This window comes from Staurois parvus, unplaced genomic scaffold (genome assembly GCF_062004578.1).
Source record: "Staurois parvus isolate SC_StPar_1 unplaced genomic scaffold, SC_StPar_1.0 ptg000299l, whole genome shotgun sequence".
In the NCBI taxonomy this organism is placed as follows: Eukaryota; Metazoa; Chordata; class Amphibia; order Anura; family Ranidae; genus Staurois; species Staurois parvus.
The window spans coordinates 19,073,001-19,088,009 of NW_028318095.1; the positions used below are offsets into that span (position 1 = coordinate 19,073,001).

Below are 15,009 nucleotides of genomic sequence, written 5' to 3' on the forward strand. Positions count from 1 at the left end.
GTGACAGTATGAAAAAAATATATATATATTTTTTTAATTTTTTATTACTTTTTCTTTAGATTTTTTTTTTTTCATATTTCACTATGACCAAAGTAGTACAATGTTACCATAGTAACATTGTACAACTTTGGGGAAGTGATCAGTATTTTTTTTTTTTTTTTACACACTTTGCTTATAGCAAAGAATTACTTTGCTATAAGCAAGCATTTACCTGAATGACATCAATTCATTCAGGGTTTTTTTTTTGTGCTTAGCTGTGATTTGGCCACAGCTAATCACATGGCCTGTGATCGCTGTGACCATTCACAGCTAGACACTAGTATACAATGGATGGCATGAATGAAGCCATCCATTGTATACAACTGTCATGTGACCTGCTGTGATTGGCCACAGCAGGTCACATGGTACCGGCAACGGGGGCCGGTACTCAGATCTGTCATCGGCCGTGTCCGAGGTACACGGCTGGTGACAGATCGCGCCGCTGCGCATGTGCAGGAAAACTGCGCATGTGCAGGAGGACGCTAAATGGCGTCCACCCCAGAAATCTAGTGCATTTTTGCGGCCGCCAAACGGCCATTGGCCAGACGGCAAATGGTTAATGCAGTGCTGTCTGAGGGTCTGAAGGTCACAGGCATCCAATACTGCATTTTGGCCTTGTCCCTTGCACAGATTTCCCTATCTCTTTGTATTTTTTGATATTCTGTACTGTAGATTATGATATATTCAAAGCCTTTGCAATTTGGTTGAGGAACATTATTCTGAAATTGTTCAACAATTTTTAGATGCAACTTTTCACAAATTGGTGAACTCCTGGGACACTCTGACTCTCTAAGATGCTTTTTTTTTATACCCATTCATGTTACTGACCTGTTGCCAATTAACCTAATTTTGCAAAATGTTTTTCTAGCTCTTCCTTGTTAGTACCACTTATTTTGCCAACTTTTTGTTACTCTGTCCTAATTCATTTTTTTTTTCTTAAAATGGTTCATTTTAAAACATTTGATATGTTTTCTGTTGTGAATAAAATATGGGTTTATGAGATTTGCAAACCATTGCATTCTGTTTTTATGTAGATATTTTTACAGCGTCCCAACTGTTTTGGAATTGGGTTTGTTTTATGAGGTAACTTACCCAAACTAACCATTCAATTTGTATACGACCAGGCAGGTCCGATAGATAGATAGGTAAATAGAGGTGTGTATGTGTTTTGTAATAAATAAATTAAGCTATGCTTGCAGTTCAGTACTAATTTTGCACCAACAAGGCACACCGAATACATGTAGTCCCTAACTCTAAACTATTGGAGTTCCCAGCTCTGTGAAAGATATAGTGTGTGTGTGTGTGTGTGTGTGTGTGTGTGTGTGTGTGTGTGTGTGTGTGTGTGTGTGTACAGTGCCTTGAAAAAGTATTCATACCCCTTAAAATTTTCCACATTTTCTGATGTTACAACCAAAAACGTAAATGTATTTAATTGGGAATTTATGTAATTAAGCAACACAAAGTGGCACATAATTGTGAGGTGGAAGGAAAATGATCAATGGTTTTCAAATAGTTTTACAAATATCTGAAAAGTGTGGCATGTATTTGTATTCAGCCCCTTTTACTCAGATATGACTAACTAAAATTTAGTGGAACCAATTGCCTTCAGAAGTCAGCTAATAGTCCACCTGTGTGTAATTTTAATCTCAGTATAAATACAGCTGTTCTGTGAAGCCCTTAGTGCCCATTCATATATATGCGTATGGTGCCTGTTCACATATGTCCAGTGCACTGGCGGTGAGGATTCAGCGCCGTTTTAAAGAGAGTCATGTACGATTTCTGAACAGTGTGGTACAGTACAGTACAGGCTATTGACTTCTATGGGAACCGTTTCTAAACCACAAATGTGTGAACAGGATAAGATCCTGAGCTAATCCTGTCCTGAACCTGATGTAAACCTGACGTGAACCTGTGAACAACTACTGTATCAATTAGCTGTGAAACCTGAGCTTCATTCCGCATGGCACATGTTTTGTCAGAAAACATTAGTGAGAAAACAGCATCATGAAGGCCAAGGAACACACCAGACAGATCAGGGATAAAGTTGTGGAAAAGTTTAAAGCAGGGTTAGGTTATAAATAAAAATATTCCAAGCTTTGAACATCTCACGGAGCACTGTTCAATCCATCATCTGAAAATGGAAAAAGTATGGCACAACTGCAATCCTACCAAGAAATGGTCGTCCAACTAAACTGACGGGCCAGGCAAGGAGAGCATAAGGGCTCATGTACACTGCAGCTCCTAAACCGACGTTCAGGAGCTGTTCAGCGTTTTTTTTCAGCAGCCCCTGAACTCTCCCTAATGTTTTCATATATGTCCATGTACAAAGTCTTTTACAGGCAGTTTACAGTTGTTTTTTTGAACGCACCAAACTTGCGTTTAGGAGCAGATTTTACTGGCATTTGAAACGCCAAACGTGATTAACCGCGTTTAAAAGCGTTTGCGTTTAGAAGTGTTTAACTGTTCCATATCCAGATGCTGTCCAGAGCCTTTTTTCATCATCAGAAATGCATGCAAAGTGTTTTCCATGTATTCAAATGGACCTAGCACACCAGTACAGTCAGTTCTAGGTTTCGTGTGAAGGAAAAATGGTAGAACATGCTGCATTATGCTCATGATGGGATCCATAGTGAATACAACCAGAAAAGACAGCTGATCTAAACACATACTGATCTCTCTGCTTCTGCTCTCTCTATTTCTCTCAAAATGTCTAAAATAGTTAATTATTTACTATTTTCAGGGCATTTGGGAAGGTCTCCTGAGGTTATCTTTTAAAAACGCTTGCAAACGTACATAAACGCTGTATGCAAACTGACGTTTTTTAACCTACGTTTTCCAGCAGTCAGTTTCCAGCATTCCAAACGCCCTGTGTATATGAGCCCTTAATCAGAGAAGCAGCCAAGAGGCCCATGGTAACTCTGGAGGAGCTGCAGAGATCCACAGCTCAGGTGGGAGAATCTGTCCACAGGACAACTATTGGTCGTGCACTCCACAAATCTGACTTTTATGGAAGCATGGCAAGAAGAAAACCATTGTTGAAAGAAAGCCATAAGAATTCCCATTTGGCCATGAGGGAAAACTTAAAAGAAGGTGCGCTGGTCAGATGAGACCAAAACTAAAATTTTGGCCTAAAAGCAAAACACTATATGTGGCGGAAAATGAACACTGCACATCACCCTGAACACACCATCCCCACCGTGAAATATGGTGGTGGCAGCATCATGTTGTGGGGATGTTTTTCTTCGACAGGGAAGCTGGTCAGAGTTTATGGGAAGATGGATGGAGCCAAATAAAGGGAAATCTTAAAAGAAAACCTGTTAAGTCTGCAAAAGACTTGAGACAGGGGCGGAGTTTCACCTTCCAATTGTTCAACAACCCTAAAAATACAGCCAGAGCTACAATGGAATGGTTTAGATCAAAGCAATTTCTTGCAGCTTTAATTGCAGCGAAAGGTGGTTCTACAAAGTATTGATATTGACTCGTTTTTGGTTTGTAACATGACAAAATGTGGAAAATGTCAAGCGGTATGAATACTTTGTGTGTGTGTGTCCTCTATACTACCTTGTGCTATTAAAAATTATTATTCTGCATGAATAAATACAGCAAATACAAAATATGCATATAACTTACATTTTCTTTTAAAGGGAATGTAGTGGTTTTTCTACATATACTTTAATTTTCTGGAATTCCCTATTTCTGCAAACGATGCCACCTGAGCTCGGGAGCAGTTTTTGTGATCTTCATTCTTTAAAATCTAGAGGTAGAGGGCAGTGTATGTATTTATTATTCTGCAATATATTTCTCCTATTAATAGTATGAGTTAAAAATAAGAAACATAATAGGTGCACATATGATTGATGGAGAAGTATTTTGTTTTTCTGCAGTTATTGTTTTACTGTTATCATTGTACTGTGTATACAGATCAGAGCTGTAGTAGAGCCTGCTATTGAGATGTATAATGTAACCTCTCACCTTATTGTTTATCACTTTTATCACAGGTTACAAATTTATGGGAAGAAGGTTCCAGTGGTGAACTGGTTATTATGCAAACATTGCTGGTAGCAAAAGAAAACCATGTGGTGAGTTGTTTATCAGACCACTAAATTAGTGGTGCACCGAAATGAAAATTCTGGTGCCGAACCTGAAAATTCAGGATGCACTTGGCCGAAAACCAAAATGGATAGTTTTTAAAAATGAATATATTTTTCAAACGCATATTTTTTTGGAAAAAATACACTTTAATGATTTACCCAACATGTCATGCTTTAAAATTGTGCACGTTCATGGAATGGCGTCAAGCTACAGTACTTAAAAATCAGACCACACATCTCTTCTCTACAATGTAAAGCATTAGCTCAAAAAAAAAAAACCAGTGATCTAGTGCTTTGAAAAAAAAAATGGCCTTGTTTGCAAGGCGCTGGAACCGGAAGTGACGTTGCTCCAGTCCCCCAAGGGCATAGAGATGAATGGAGGCCATCTATCCTTCACTTATCTGCCCAGCGCTGGGATCGTTCGGTGGTTTCTCAGGTAAGGCTGAGAATCACCGAGCGGGGCGGGACCATTGGGTGGGTGGCGGTGAGGGACGGGGTTATTTTTGGCACCTGTATTGGTGCTTATTTTCATATCGGCCAAAGGCCAATAGGGGTGTTTTCGGCCGAAACGCTTCAGCTACCGAAATTTCGGTGCATCCCTATACTAAATACAAGTTTCACCAGTCAGAAAAAAGTAACAGCTTTAATACCCACACATCCCCAGAATCTTTCCTTTGCCTCCACTCCTGGTCCAATAAACATCAGGAGCTGCAGAACATACCCCTTCTTCATACTTCTGGGTATGATATGCACTGTCTGGCAGGGGTGCCAGAATCCGAATTACAAGTCCTCTAGCAGGTTCTCTTTTATGTATTCCATCAGTGTGTTTACCAGCTTGGCTGGAGGGAATCTTTAAAACCGCTAATTTGGTGACAATGATTGGAAGATATCAACACGGATGGAAGAACACGCAGGAAACTTAGGGGACTTTTCACCCAATCATCGGACATGCTTCGCCTGCGTCATGAGACTTATAAATGTTACTGTTATTTCCTCAGTAAAGTAGAAATTAGGAAGTTGGCAAACTGCATTCTGTGCCAGTGTCTTACTTCCACGTGCATGTATTCTCACATTAATTAGGCTCACTGGTAGATCACAACAGCTGTGGTCGGTTAAGTGATCACAGCCAAAACAGTTTCTGATATGTAATGAAGCCCATAGATGATTTGGTTTTCATTCCTTTCACTATGGGTGGAAAGAAAATCACTTGAACACAGTCAATGCTAATGGGGGGGGGGGATGATACCTGATGCAGTGCTATTGTGTTCTGCTAGTGGGGTGTGTGGGTAGCCTTCCTGATCAGCATAACATGATTACTGCTAGTGGCTATAGCCGCTAGCAGTAATTGTATGTAAAAAATTATTAGGCTGGTTGTACCAATCAGCCAAGTCAATCAGCCTTTCATACATTGATTGAATCTCAGTCCATGTATGGCCGGCTTAAATGTTATGTCTTGTTACAGATTTATTTACTGTTAGCTCTTCTGTTATGCAAAATTGTGGTATAGCGTTGATTTTCCTTTTAATAAGCAAATATGTTATGTTTTGTTTTTTTTTTCTTTGGACAGAAAATAGTAATTGGTCCTGGTGGGCAGCTCATCGGCAGGATTGCCAGCGAGGCTGGACGAGACTTAATGAACGCTTTTCTCTGTGATGTCCGACTCCGCCTTTCTGTAAAGTTTAAAAAGTGATGTCAATGGATTGTGTAAATGGACATTTTCCTTATAACAAAGCCCCAAATGGATTAACACACAATGCTGGAAACCAGGCCTGCCTGCCATTGGCTGTAGCACAGTTTGGGCTAAACTGAGAGCATGCGAGTTGCTGGAAGACTCCTGTGATACAGAGGGGCCAATTCACTAAACTGAATTTATTTTATTGCTAATGATCATTTTCTCATCAAAACATTCAGTTTACTTCCATAAATCATCCATTGCTATGCAGTCACTTTGTTTTTGTATAAAATAGCAAATAAACTGTTTTATTTTTCATGAATCTGTCATTTTTCTCATAGTGTTGTGTGAAAATTCCAGTAGGTCAGCAGTGTTTGAAATAGTCAGACCAGCCCGTCTGGCACCAACTACCATGCCATGTTCAAAGTAGCTTAAATCTATTTTCTTCCACATTCTGATGTGCGGTTTTTAGTTCAGCAAGTTGTCTTCACCACATCTAGATGCCTAAATGCATTGAGTTGCTGCGATGTGATTGGCTGATTAGCAATTTGTGTTACCAAGCAATTGAACAGGTGTACCTAATAAAGTGGCTTGTGAGAGTATATCCTGGTGGAGTGGGACAGATGATTGAGTGTCTTGTCAGGGATGTTATAAGCCCCCTAATAGTAACTTTACACTGCAGGACCATGAAGGTTATAGCTTGTACCGCTGGACACCCAGTGGGCCCTAAACTCTTGCCCTTGTTTGAAGGTCAGGCAACGGTGCATAGAGACCGGCCAAAGAGACTTTACTTGGATTTATAGGAATATTTGCCATTAAGCATTTTATCTTGATTAAAATTGGAGCTGCATTTTTATTTTACCAAAGATTTTATTAAGCATGTTGATGGAAACATGCAAACCATGACAAATCATATGATACAAAGCGACAACAAACAGTAGAGGATAGGGAAACCTTAAACAATAAATACAGAAATACACATATAAGACCCACGTTGGGGTCTAGGTAACACTGTGTAAGGCAGAGGGCCATGAGGCCCACAACGACATTCAGCAATATAAAGGCTACATCCAAGAAGACCGCGAAAAAAAAAAAAAACACGGAGAGCCAAGCCCTCATGAGGCAATATTGTCCCTGAGAATCATAGATTTGTTAGATGACAATAACAAATGATAGACAATAGGTCTAATACAAACAAACCATATAAAAGAAGAGAGAGAGAAGAAAAAGAGTCAAGTAGATCCAGAGAGGGCCAAGGGGGTCAACCCCCCATTCTGTAGAAAACTGAAAAACAAAAGACAGAAAAATAGCGGAGAGAAGAAAGACACAGACCAGCAAAGAAAAAGAGTTTGCCTGGGGGGGGGGGGGCCGGGGAGACACGATCCCCATAGTAGGGGAATGGAGAGGCAAAACCCAACAAATCATAGGTTAGTAAGTTTCGTCGTAAAATGAGAAACTGGATGGTAATCCACCCACGGTTGCCAGAAACAAAATTATGTTTATCCTCCAACACCACCGTCAGTTTTTTATTGATAAAGAAACCTTGTGTTCTGGACCTGACCTCAAACTGTAGAGTAGGGGATTTCCAAGAACAGGCAATAGTCTGCTCAGTAGCCATAAAAAAGAAATTGACCAATGAGTGGGGTTTGCGAGGTAGGCCACAAAGTGGTTTAAAAAGTAAGGCCTCAATAGGATCTTTTTTAAGGTTAATGGACGTAACTGAATAAAATTATAAACTCTAGTCCACAAGCAGCAGGCCACTGGACAGGTCCGCCAAATGTGGAGCATCGTACCCTCTAGAGAGCAGCCCCGGATACACTTAGAGTCATAATCTGGAATAAATTCAGCTAATCGAGATGGGATAAAATAACCTCTCAAAATGACTTTATAGGAGTTCTCCAATGCCAGTATATTGCGAGAGCATTGGGAAACTCCTTGCCACATAGATCCCCAATCCTCAGCAGGAATTTCTGTCTGAAGCTCCACACTCCATTGCGCTCAGTAAGCAGGTAGAGGTTCAGCCATATGATTCCGGATTGATAAATACATTTGAGAGAGTGCACCTTTAGTGGAAGCCGATGCCTTACAAAGCAATTCAGAAAAAGTGTGGGGGGAATCCAGTCCACGAATCGAAGGTGCAACAAAATGACGTAATTGCAAATAACGAAATGATTCCAATGGGGGAATAGCATGACTCTCTCGAAGCTGTGAAAACGTACGCATGCCTCGACCCGTGATTAACGAGTGAACCGTCAAAAACCATGAGTTATCCACCAATGAAAGGCTATCTTATCAGAATCCCCTGGGGGAAAAAGTGGATAGTCAAATAATTGTAAAAGAGATAAGTGCGGAGAAAGGAGACCCGCCAAATACTTACACGAGTCCCAAATTTTTAAAGAGTGAGTCAGGACAGGATTCAACAGTTGAGGATGGAGGAAGCCAGGGCAAGGCTGAAGATGAAGGGGATGTGTGTCCCAAAGTATCAGTGCCCACAAGGGTAAGTCTTTGTGAGAAAAAAGCTGAGTAAGGGGAGTAACTTGGGCCGGAATATAGTAATGAACATTTGAAAGACCAAGACCACTCCGAATAAGTGGGCGGTAAAGCAACTGTTTAGACAATTGAGGACGTCTCAAAGCCCAAACAAACCCTAAAATTTGGCATTGTAAGATACGGAGTGTATGGGGTGGAATCCGAACAGGGAGCACCCAAAAAGGATAAAGTAACTTAGGAAGATAAGTCATTTTAATCACTTTTTTTTTTTTTTAATTTAAATATTTATTAAATTTTTCATATTAATACAAAAATCCAAAAAGGGAAATAATTCTCATACAAGTAGACAATTATATAACATTTCTGCCTTTCCCTTACTAAAAACTCTTTTCCTTCCCGTCCCACCACCCCCCCCTCCCGCCCCTCCTCCCCCCTCCTCCCCCTCTGCAGACTCTAGCCCTTTCTAATCTCTTGAGGCTTATTAATTTTTTTTGCTAACATCCTAGTTCATATCTTCCTATATTTCTCTTTCAATCCTGCTCTTTCCCACTTTTCCCATCTCCTAGAATAAACTCCCATCCGATCTTCTTGCATATGGTATGATCTTTCCATTCTACCTATCTGGTTTACTCTGTTAATCCAGTCTACCTCCTTCGGAACCTCAGCTTTCCGCCAAAACTTGGGTATCAACCCTTTCGCCGCATTCAAGAAGTACCAAATACCTGAATCTTTATATTTATTTACGGATGTCTCCACATTGTGTAGGAGGCACGTCGTTGGGTCTAACCCTATGTCAAATCCAGTTATTTCTTCAATTAATTTCACTATTATCTTCCAAAAAGCCTGGATTTTCGGACATTCCCACCATATGTGAAACACCGTGCCTATCTCTCCACATCCTCTCCAACACATATTTGAGTTTTCCCCATTCATCTTGTGCTCTACACTCGGTGTAATGTGCCATCGTGTCACACACTTATAATTAACCTCAACCTCTCTCACACTAACATTATCGTGTATCAATCTAAACATCTTTCTCTGTCTATCTTCATCAAACCCAACTCCCATATCCCTTTCCCATTTTGTCATAAAAATTAACTTTGTGTTTGTGTCTAATTCTGTGAGTATTCTATACACTTTTGAGATACCGTGCTTCCCATCCCTTCGTGTCTCTAACAACCTTTCAAACATATTCCACTCCTGTTTTATTCTCAGGGGTTTCGGTAGATTTCCAATAAAACTTTTCAATTGATGATATTTCCACTCATCTATTCTTATAAAAATATCTCCCTTCTTCTCTATTAACTCTTTAAGTGATCTCAATTCTCCCTCCACCAAAACATCTCTCAATTGGGTATCCTCCTTTCTAAACCATCTTCCTGATATCTTATTCTTTCCCGGGGGGAAGTACTCAGAATTTGTGAGAGGCATTAAGATAGAATTAAATTCCCATTTCATATTTTTGTGTAAATTGTCCCATACCCTAAAGACATTTAAAGTGTATATACTTGTGCTTTCTTTAAATCCCCTGAACTGTGGTGGGACCCATATCATCTTACTCAATCTATTGCCACTAAGATTATTTTCAATTGTTACCCAACTTTTCCCCTTATGGTTAAATAATTCTTGCTAAAACCACTGCTTTATAGTATCTCTTGACATCTGGTAGACCCAGTCCCCCTTTCTCTTTAGTCCTACTCAATGTTTCATATGCTATTCTGGGTTTTTTATTCTTCCAAATATATCTTGTTAACATTTTTTTCATTATCTTAAAGAAGGCTTCTGGAATTTTAATTGGTACCATTTGAAATCTATACAGTATTTTAGGCATAATTACCATTTTGACTAGGTTTATACGTCCTATCCAGGATGGATTTCCTCCTTCTAGTCTTTTTAAATCTTCCCTGATCTCATTTATCAAAGAGATATAGTTTAATCTATATAAATGCTTAGATGAGGCAGTGAGTTTTATTCCTAGGTATTTTATCTCTTTTTCTCTCCATATAAAGGGGAATTCTTTTTGTAGTTTTTCTTTTTCATTCTTTGGTATATTAATATTCAGGATCTCTGTTTTCTTTGGATTAATTTTTAAATTTGATAGTTCACCATACTCCTTCAGTATCTTCATTATATTTGGGAGAGTTATTCGGGGATTCCCCACATAGAACAATAAGTTGTCCGCAAAGGCCGCTACTTTATGTTCTATGGATTCTATCTGAATTCCCTTTACCGATCCACTATTTCTTATTATTGACAACAGAGATTCAAGTGACAATACATATAGCAGAGGGGACAGTGGGCAGCCCTGTCTTGTACCATTAGACTTTCCGATGGGTTCTGATCTCTCCCCATTTACCGTGATTATTGCAGTAGGCTCCCTATATAATTTACTTATCCACTCTCGCATTCTATCACCTATCCCCAGCACTTTTAAGTTGTCCATCATAAAGCCCCAATCCACTCTATCAAATGCCTTTTCTGCATCAATTGACAAGAGCACCACCGGGGCTTTCCCTTTTCTACTTTTCTGAATAAGCATCAGGGTTCTCAAGCCGTTATCTCTACCTTCTCTCCCCGGTACAAAGCCCACCTGGTCTCCATGGATCCATTCAGGCATCAGATCCCTCAACCTGTTTGCTAACACCTTTGCATACAGTTTAGTGTCTGTGTTCAATAATGAGATAGGTCTGTAGCTGGAGCACTGAGATGGATCTTTTTCCTCCTTGTGTATAAGTACTACATGGGCCTGTAGGGATTCTCTCCTCACTTCCATCCCACCTCCCATAGCATTCATATATTTCTCCAACTTGGGTAGCAGTACTTCACTAAATTTCTTATAGTACTTAACTGTATATCTATCCAGGCCTGGGCTTTCCCCCCCCCCCCCCTGTGCTTCTTAATGCTGTTTTAATTTCTTCCTGGGAGATTTCTGCATCTAGGGAGTTCAACTGTGCTTCACTTAGTTTTGGTAATCCCGCATTTTTTAAGTATGTCATCTTTTTTTCTTTAATTCCCTCTTGGGCTTCTTTTAGGGGGCCTTGGGGGCTAATATTATATAACTTTTTGTAATACTCCGTAAACACTTTAATAATCTCTTTATTTGAGTGGACCAACTCCCCCTTTGAACTTTTTATCTTTTCTATATAATTCCTATTTTTCTTTTTATTCAAAGCTCTCATTAGATATCTTCCTGGTCTGTCTCCCCATCTATATCTCTCATTCAAAACCTTGTTGTATACTCTTCTCTTCTCTTCATCCATCAACCTCTCTAGCTCATCTTTTTTATCCGATAACCTCTGTCTCGTATCTATTGTTATTTTCTTCTTATGGATCTGCTCCAAGTCTAATATTTCTTTTAAGAGCCCACTGACCCTCTCTCTTCTTTCCTTTTTCTTCCTTGCTCCTGCCGCAATCAAGATTCCTCTTATGAATACCTTATGGCTTTCCCAGACTGTAGCTATCGATACTTCCTCTGTTTCGTTCTCCTTAAAGTATACCTTAATCTCTTTCTCGATTTTCTGAACTACCTCCTCATCCAGAAGAAGACCCTCATTTAATCTCCACCCTAATCCTCCCGTCCACCTTCTTCTCCATCCCATTTTCATTACAACCGGAGCATGGTCCGAGAACGTCCTTGTCTCTATGTCAATTTTAACCAGATGATCTATAAGTTGATGGTCTATTAAGATGTAATCTAATCTCGAGTATATCTCATGTGCATTAGAGAAGAAGGTATAGTCTCTGTCTTTCATATGCTTTATTCTCCAAGTGTCCACTAGTTGATATTCATGCATCACTTTTTTCAGAGCTCTCAGAGACCTACTCCCCTCTCTTTGCACGGAAGAGGTATTATCCTTTTGTGGGTCCATACAGAAATTTAGGTCTCCAGCTACTATCAGGCACCCTTTTTTAAATTCCATTAATTTTTTCAGCATACCTTTCATATACATCTCCGGGTTTTTATTAGGGCAGTATATATTGGCTAAAGTACACTCAATCCCCTGGAGTCTACCTTTTAAGAATAAAAACCTCCCCTCCGGGTCGGTTCTTCTATCCTCCAGCTCAAATCTCATATTCTTTGCAAAACCTATTGCAACCCCTTTTGCTCTTTTAATTGGAGAATCTGCATAGTACCATGTTGTGTAGTGTTTGGATTTCAATTTCACGTTTGCCTCTATCTCAAAATGCGTCTCCTGTAAAAATACCACTGACGTAGCCCTATGATGTAACTCATTAAACAACCTAAATCTCTTCCCTGGACAACTCAACCCGTTCACATTATAGGTTATAAACTGTATTTCTTCCATCATTCCCAATTAACTCCATCTCTCTTCCAGATTGCCTCTTCCTCTTTATCCCTTCTGTCATGCAGAGTATTGACCCAATACCTCCTCCCTCCCACCCAACTCTTGTCCCCTCCCTCCCCCCTTTCCCCCACCCCTTTTTAGGCTTGTAAAGTGCCTACTAATCATTTGTGGGATCATTCCCACCCTTGATTTAAGACTTTGGGGTTGACCTCCGCCCATGGGCGGCTCACCTCTCCTCCATCCTCCCCAGTTTATCTCTCTCTAAAAATTTGACTCAGAAAAAAAAAGATGAAATCAATCCAGAAGAAATACCCTATTTTCAGAAGGGGGTGGGTGGGAGATGCGGAGAGTGGAAGGGAGAGAGAAAAAAAAAAAAAATTTGAGTCTCTATTTCTCCCCTCCCTCTCTCCCCCGCCCCAAACCGCCCCCTCTTCTTCCCCTAACCCGCAGCCAGTCCTCTTTTCTTATATCTTCTAATTCTCCTTTTTCTTCTTCCCATCCTTCTATTTCCATTCTTTGCAAGTCCAATCTCTCACAAAAGATTCTCAGTTCCTCTGGAAATCTCAGATAGGCTGTGACTCCATTTCTCCATCCAATTAGGCATTCTGGGGTTCCCCATCTATACTGCACCTTCTGCTTTCTCATTTGTTCCAATAAAGGTCTCAAGGATCTTCTTCTCCATAGGGTCTCTGATGTTAAGTCCGCATAGATTTGGATATTTAAATCTCTATATTTAATTATTGATCTTCCTTTAATCTTCCTCCAAATCTTATCTTTGTCCCCAGATTTTTGAAATTGAACAACTGTATCCCTCGGTCTCTCCTTCCCCATGATCTGTTTGAGCTTTCCTGTTCTGAACACTCCATCCAGATTAATCACTTCTGATTCCGCTCTATCCATTATGGAGTTTAGAATTTTACTAACTAGTTCATACAGTGATTCCCCTTTTACAGACTCTGGGATTCCTCATACCCTAAGATTACTCCTTCTTTCTTTATTCTCTTGAACCTCCATCCTATAAAGAAGTTTTTTCTGAATAAAGTCCATATTTATTATCTTCCTTTCTAGGTTAACAATGGTTTGGGCCTGATTTTTAACTTTCTCCTCTGTTTCCTCCACTCTCAGCAACAGGTGCCCTAAATCATTCCGAATAATGTCATTTCTTGTTTTATCATTTTCTCCAGACTTTGAAACATTTCTGTCATCTCTTTTTTATTTGGTACATGTAGTTCACCCTCAGGTTCGTTTTTCTCCAGCCTTTCCACCGTTTGTTGACTACAGCTGCTAATCATGTCCAGTGATAATCTAGGGTTACTTCCCAAGCTGATTTCCATTTCACCCTTTTCACTAGTATCTTGGGGCCTTTCTGGGGTACTATTTCCTTGAGTAGTATATTTCTTGATCGTTCCCGTTTGAGACCCTTTGAGCCCTGCTCCTTTAATTCCTTTATTCTTCATATCCTCTATGGGTCTTGTTTTTTTCTATGACCCCTTATACAAGTGTAAGTCATATGTCTATGGTTTGTTAACCCAGCCTTGCCTTGCTATTTTTCCTTTTATTTTACTTTTCTGTGTCTCCTTCTTCCTCTTCTCTTCTCCACCTCTTCTTGACCCTTGGGAATCCCCCCTCCTCTCTTTCACCTTTTTCCTCCCCTCTGCCACAGGAGATTATAGTACACACACAATATTCCAGTATGTAAAAAGCCCCAGCCGCTCTCACTCACCCGTCTCTTTACTTGCTCATCGGGTAGAGGGCCTTTCTCAGTCCCAGGGGGATTCCTCCCGGTCTCCTTTGGCCTCTCGGTCACCTGGAGGTCATCACAAGGCTACAGGCTGCTTCTCCCAATTTTCCAGGGTCCAGGGCCAGTCTGCGCGCCGGGGAACGAGGCCAGGAGTGAGCCGGCACTTCCCTCTCTGCTCGGGATGCCGGCCGGTCTCACCTCCTCCCAGAGATCCTCCGCGGCTTGTCACATGGTTCATTTTTTTTTGTTTCCGAGGGTCCCTGGGAAGGATGGGAAGCGGAGCCTAGCAGAGTGCTAGTGCCTCACGCTCTCCTCGGCCGCCATGTTCGGGCTCCTCCCCCGATCACCGCCAGTCATTTTAATCACTTGAGCCCTACCAAACCAGCTTAAGGACATGGACTGCCAAGAAGAGAGCAACTGGGTTAGCTGAGAAAGCAGAAGAGGTATATTCACCTGATACAACAAATCATAACAAGGTGTACGTTTAAGTCCCACACAAGGAAGAGAGGAGGTCCATTGAAATGGAAATTGGGATTGAAGGTGTTTCACAAGCTGTTGGGGAATGGAAACGTTCATAGCCACTGACTTAGTAGGATTTGCATGTAATCCTGAGAGATGAGCGAAATCAGTCAAAAGCGATAAGAGATTGGGAGAGAAATAAGTGGAGAC

At 40.6% G+C, this 15,009-nt stretch overlaps 1 protein-coding gene across 1 annotated transcript in view; it reads left to right on the forward strand.

Moving 5' to 3' along the window:
* Positions 1 to 6,124, forward strand: part of ERAL1 (Era like 12S mitochondrial rRNA chaperone 1) — a 39,937-nt gene extending 33,813 nt beyond the window's left edge. The window contains exons 10-11 of the mRNA XM_089682989.1: positions 4,038 to 4,118; positions 5,698 to 6,124. Of these exons, the coding sequence (XP_089539115.1) occupies positions 4,038 to 4,118; positions 5,698 to 5,820 (204 nt within the window). The 3' untranslated portion in view covers positions 5,821 to 6,124. The remainder of the gene's footprint in view (positions 1 to 4,037; positions 4,119 to 5,697) is intronic.
* Positions 6,125 to 15,009: the final 8,885 nt, after the last annotated feature.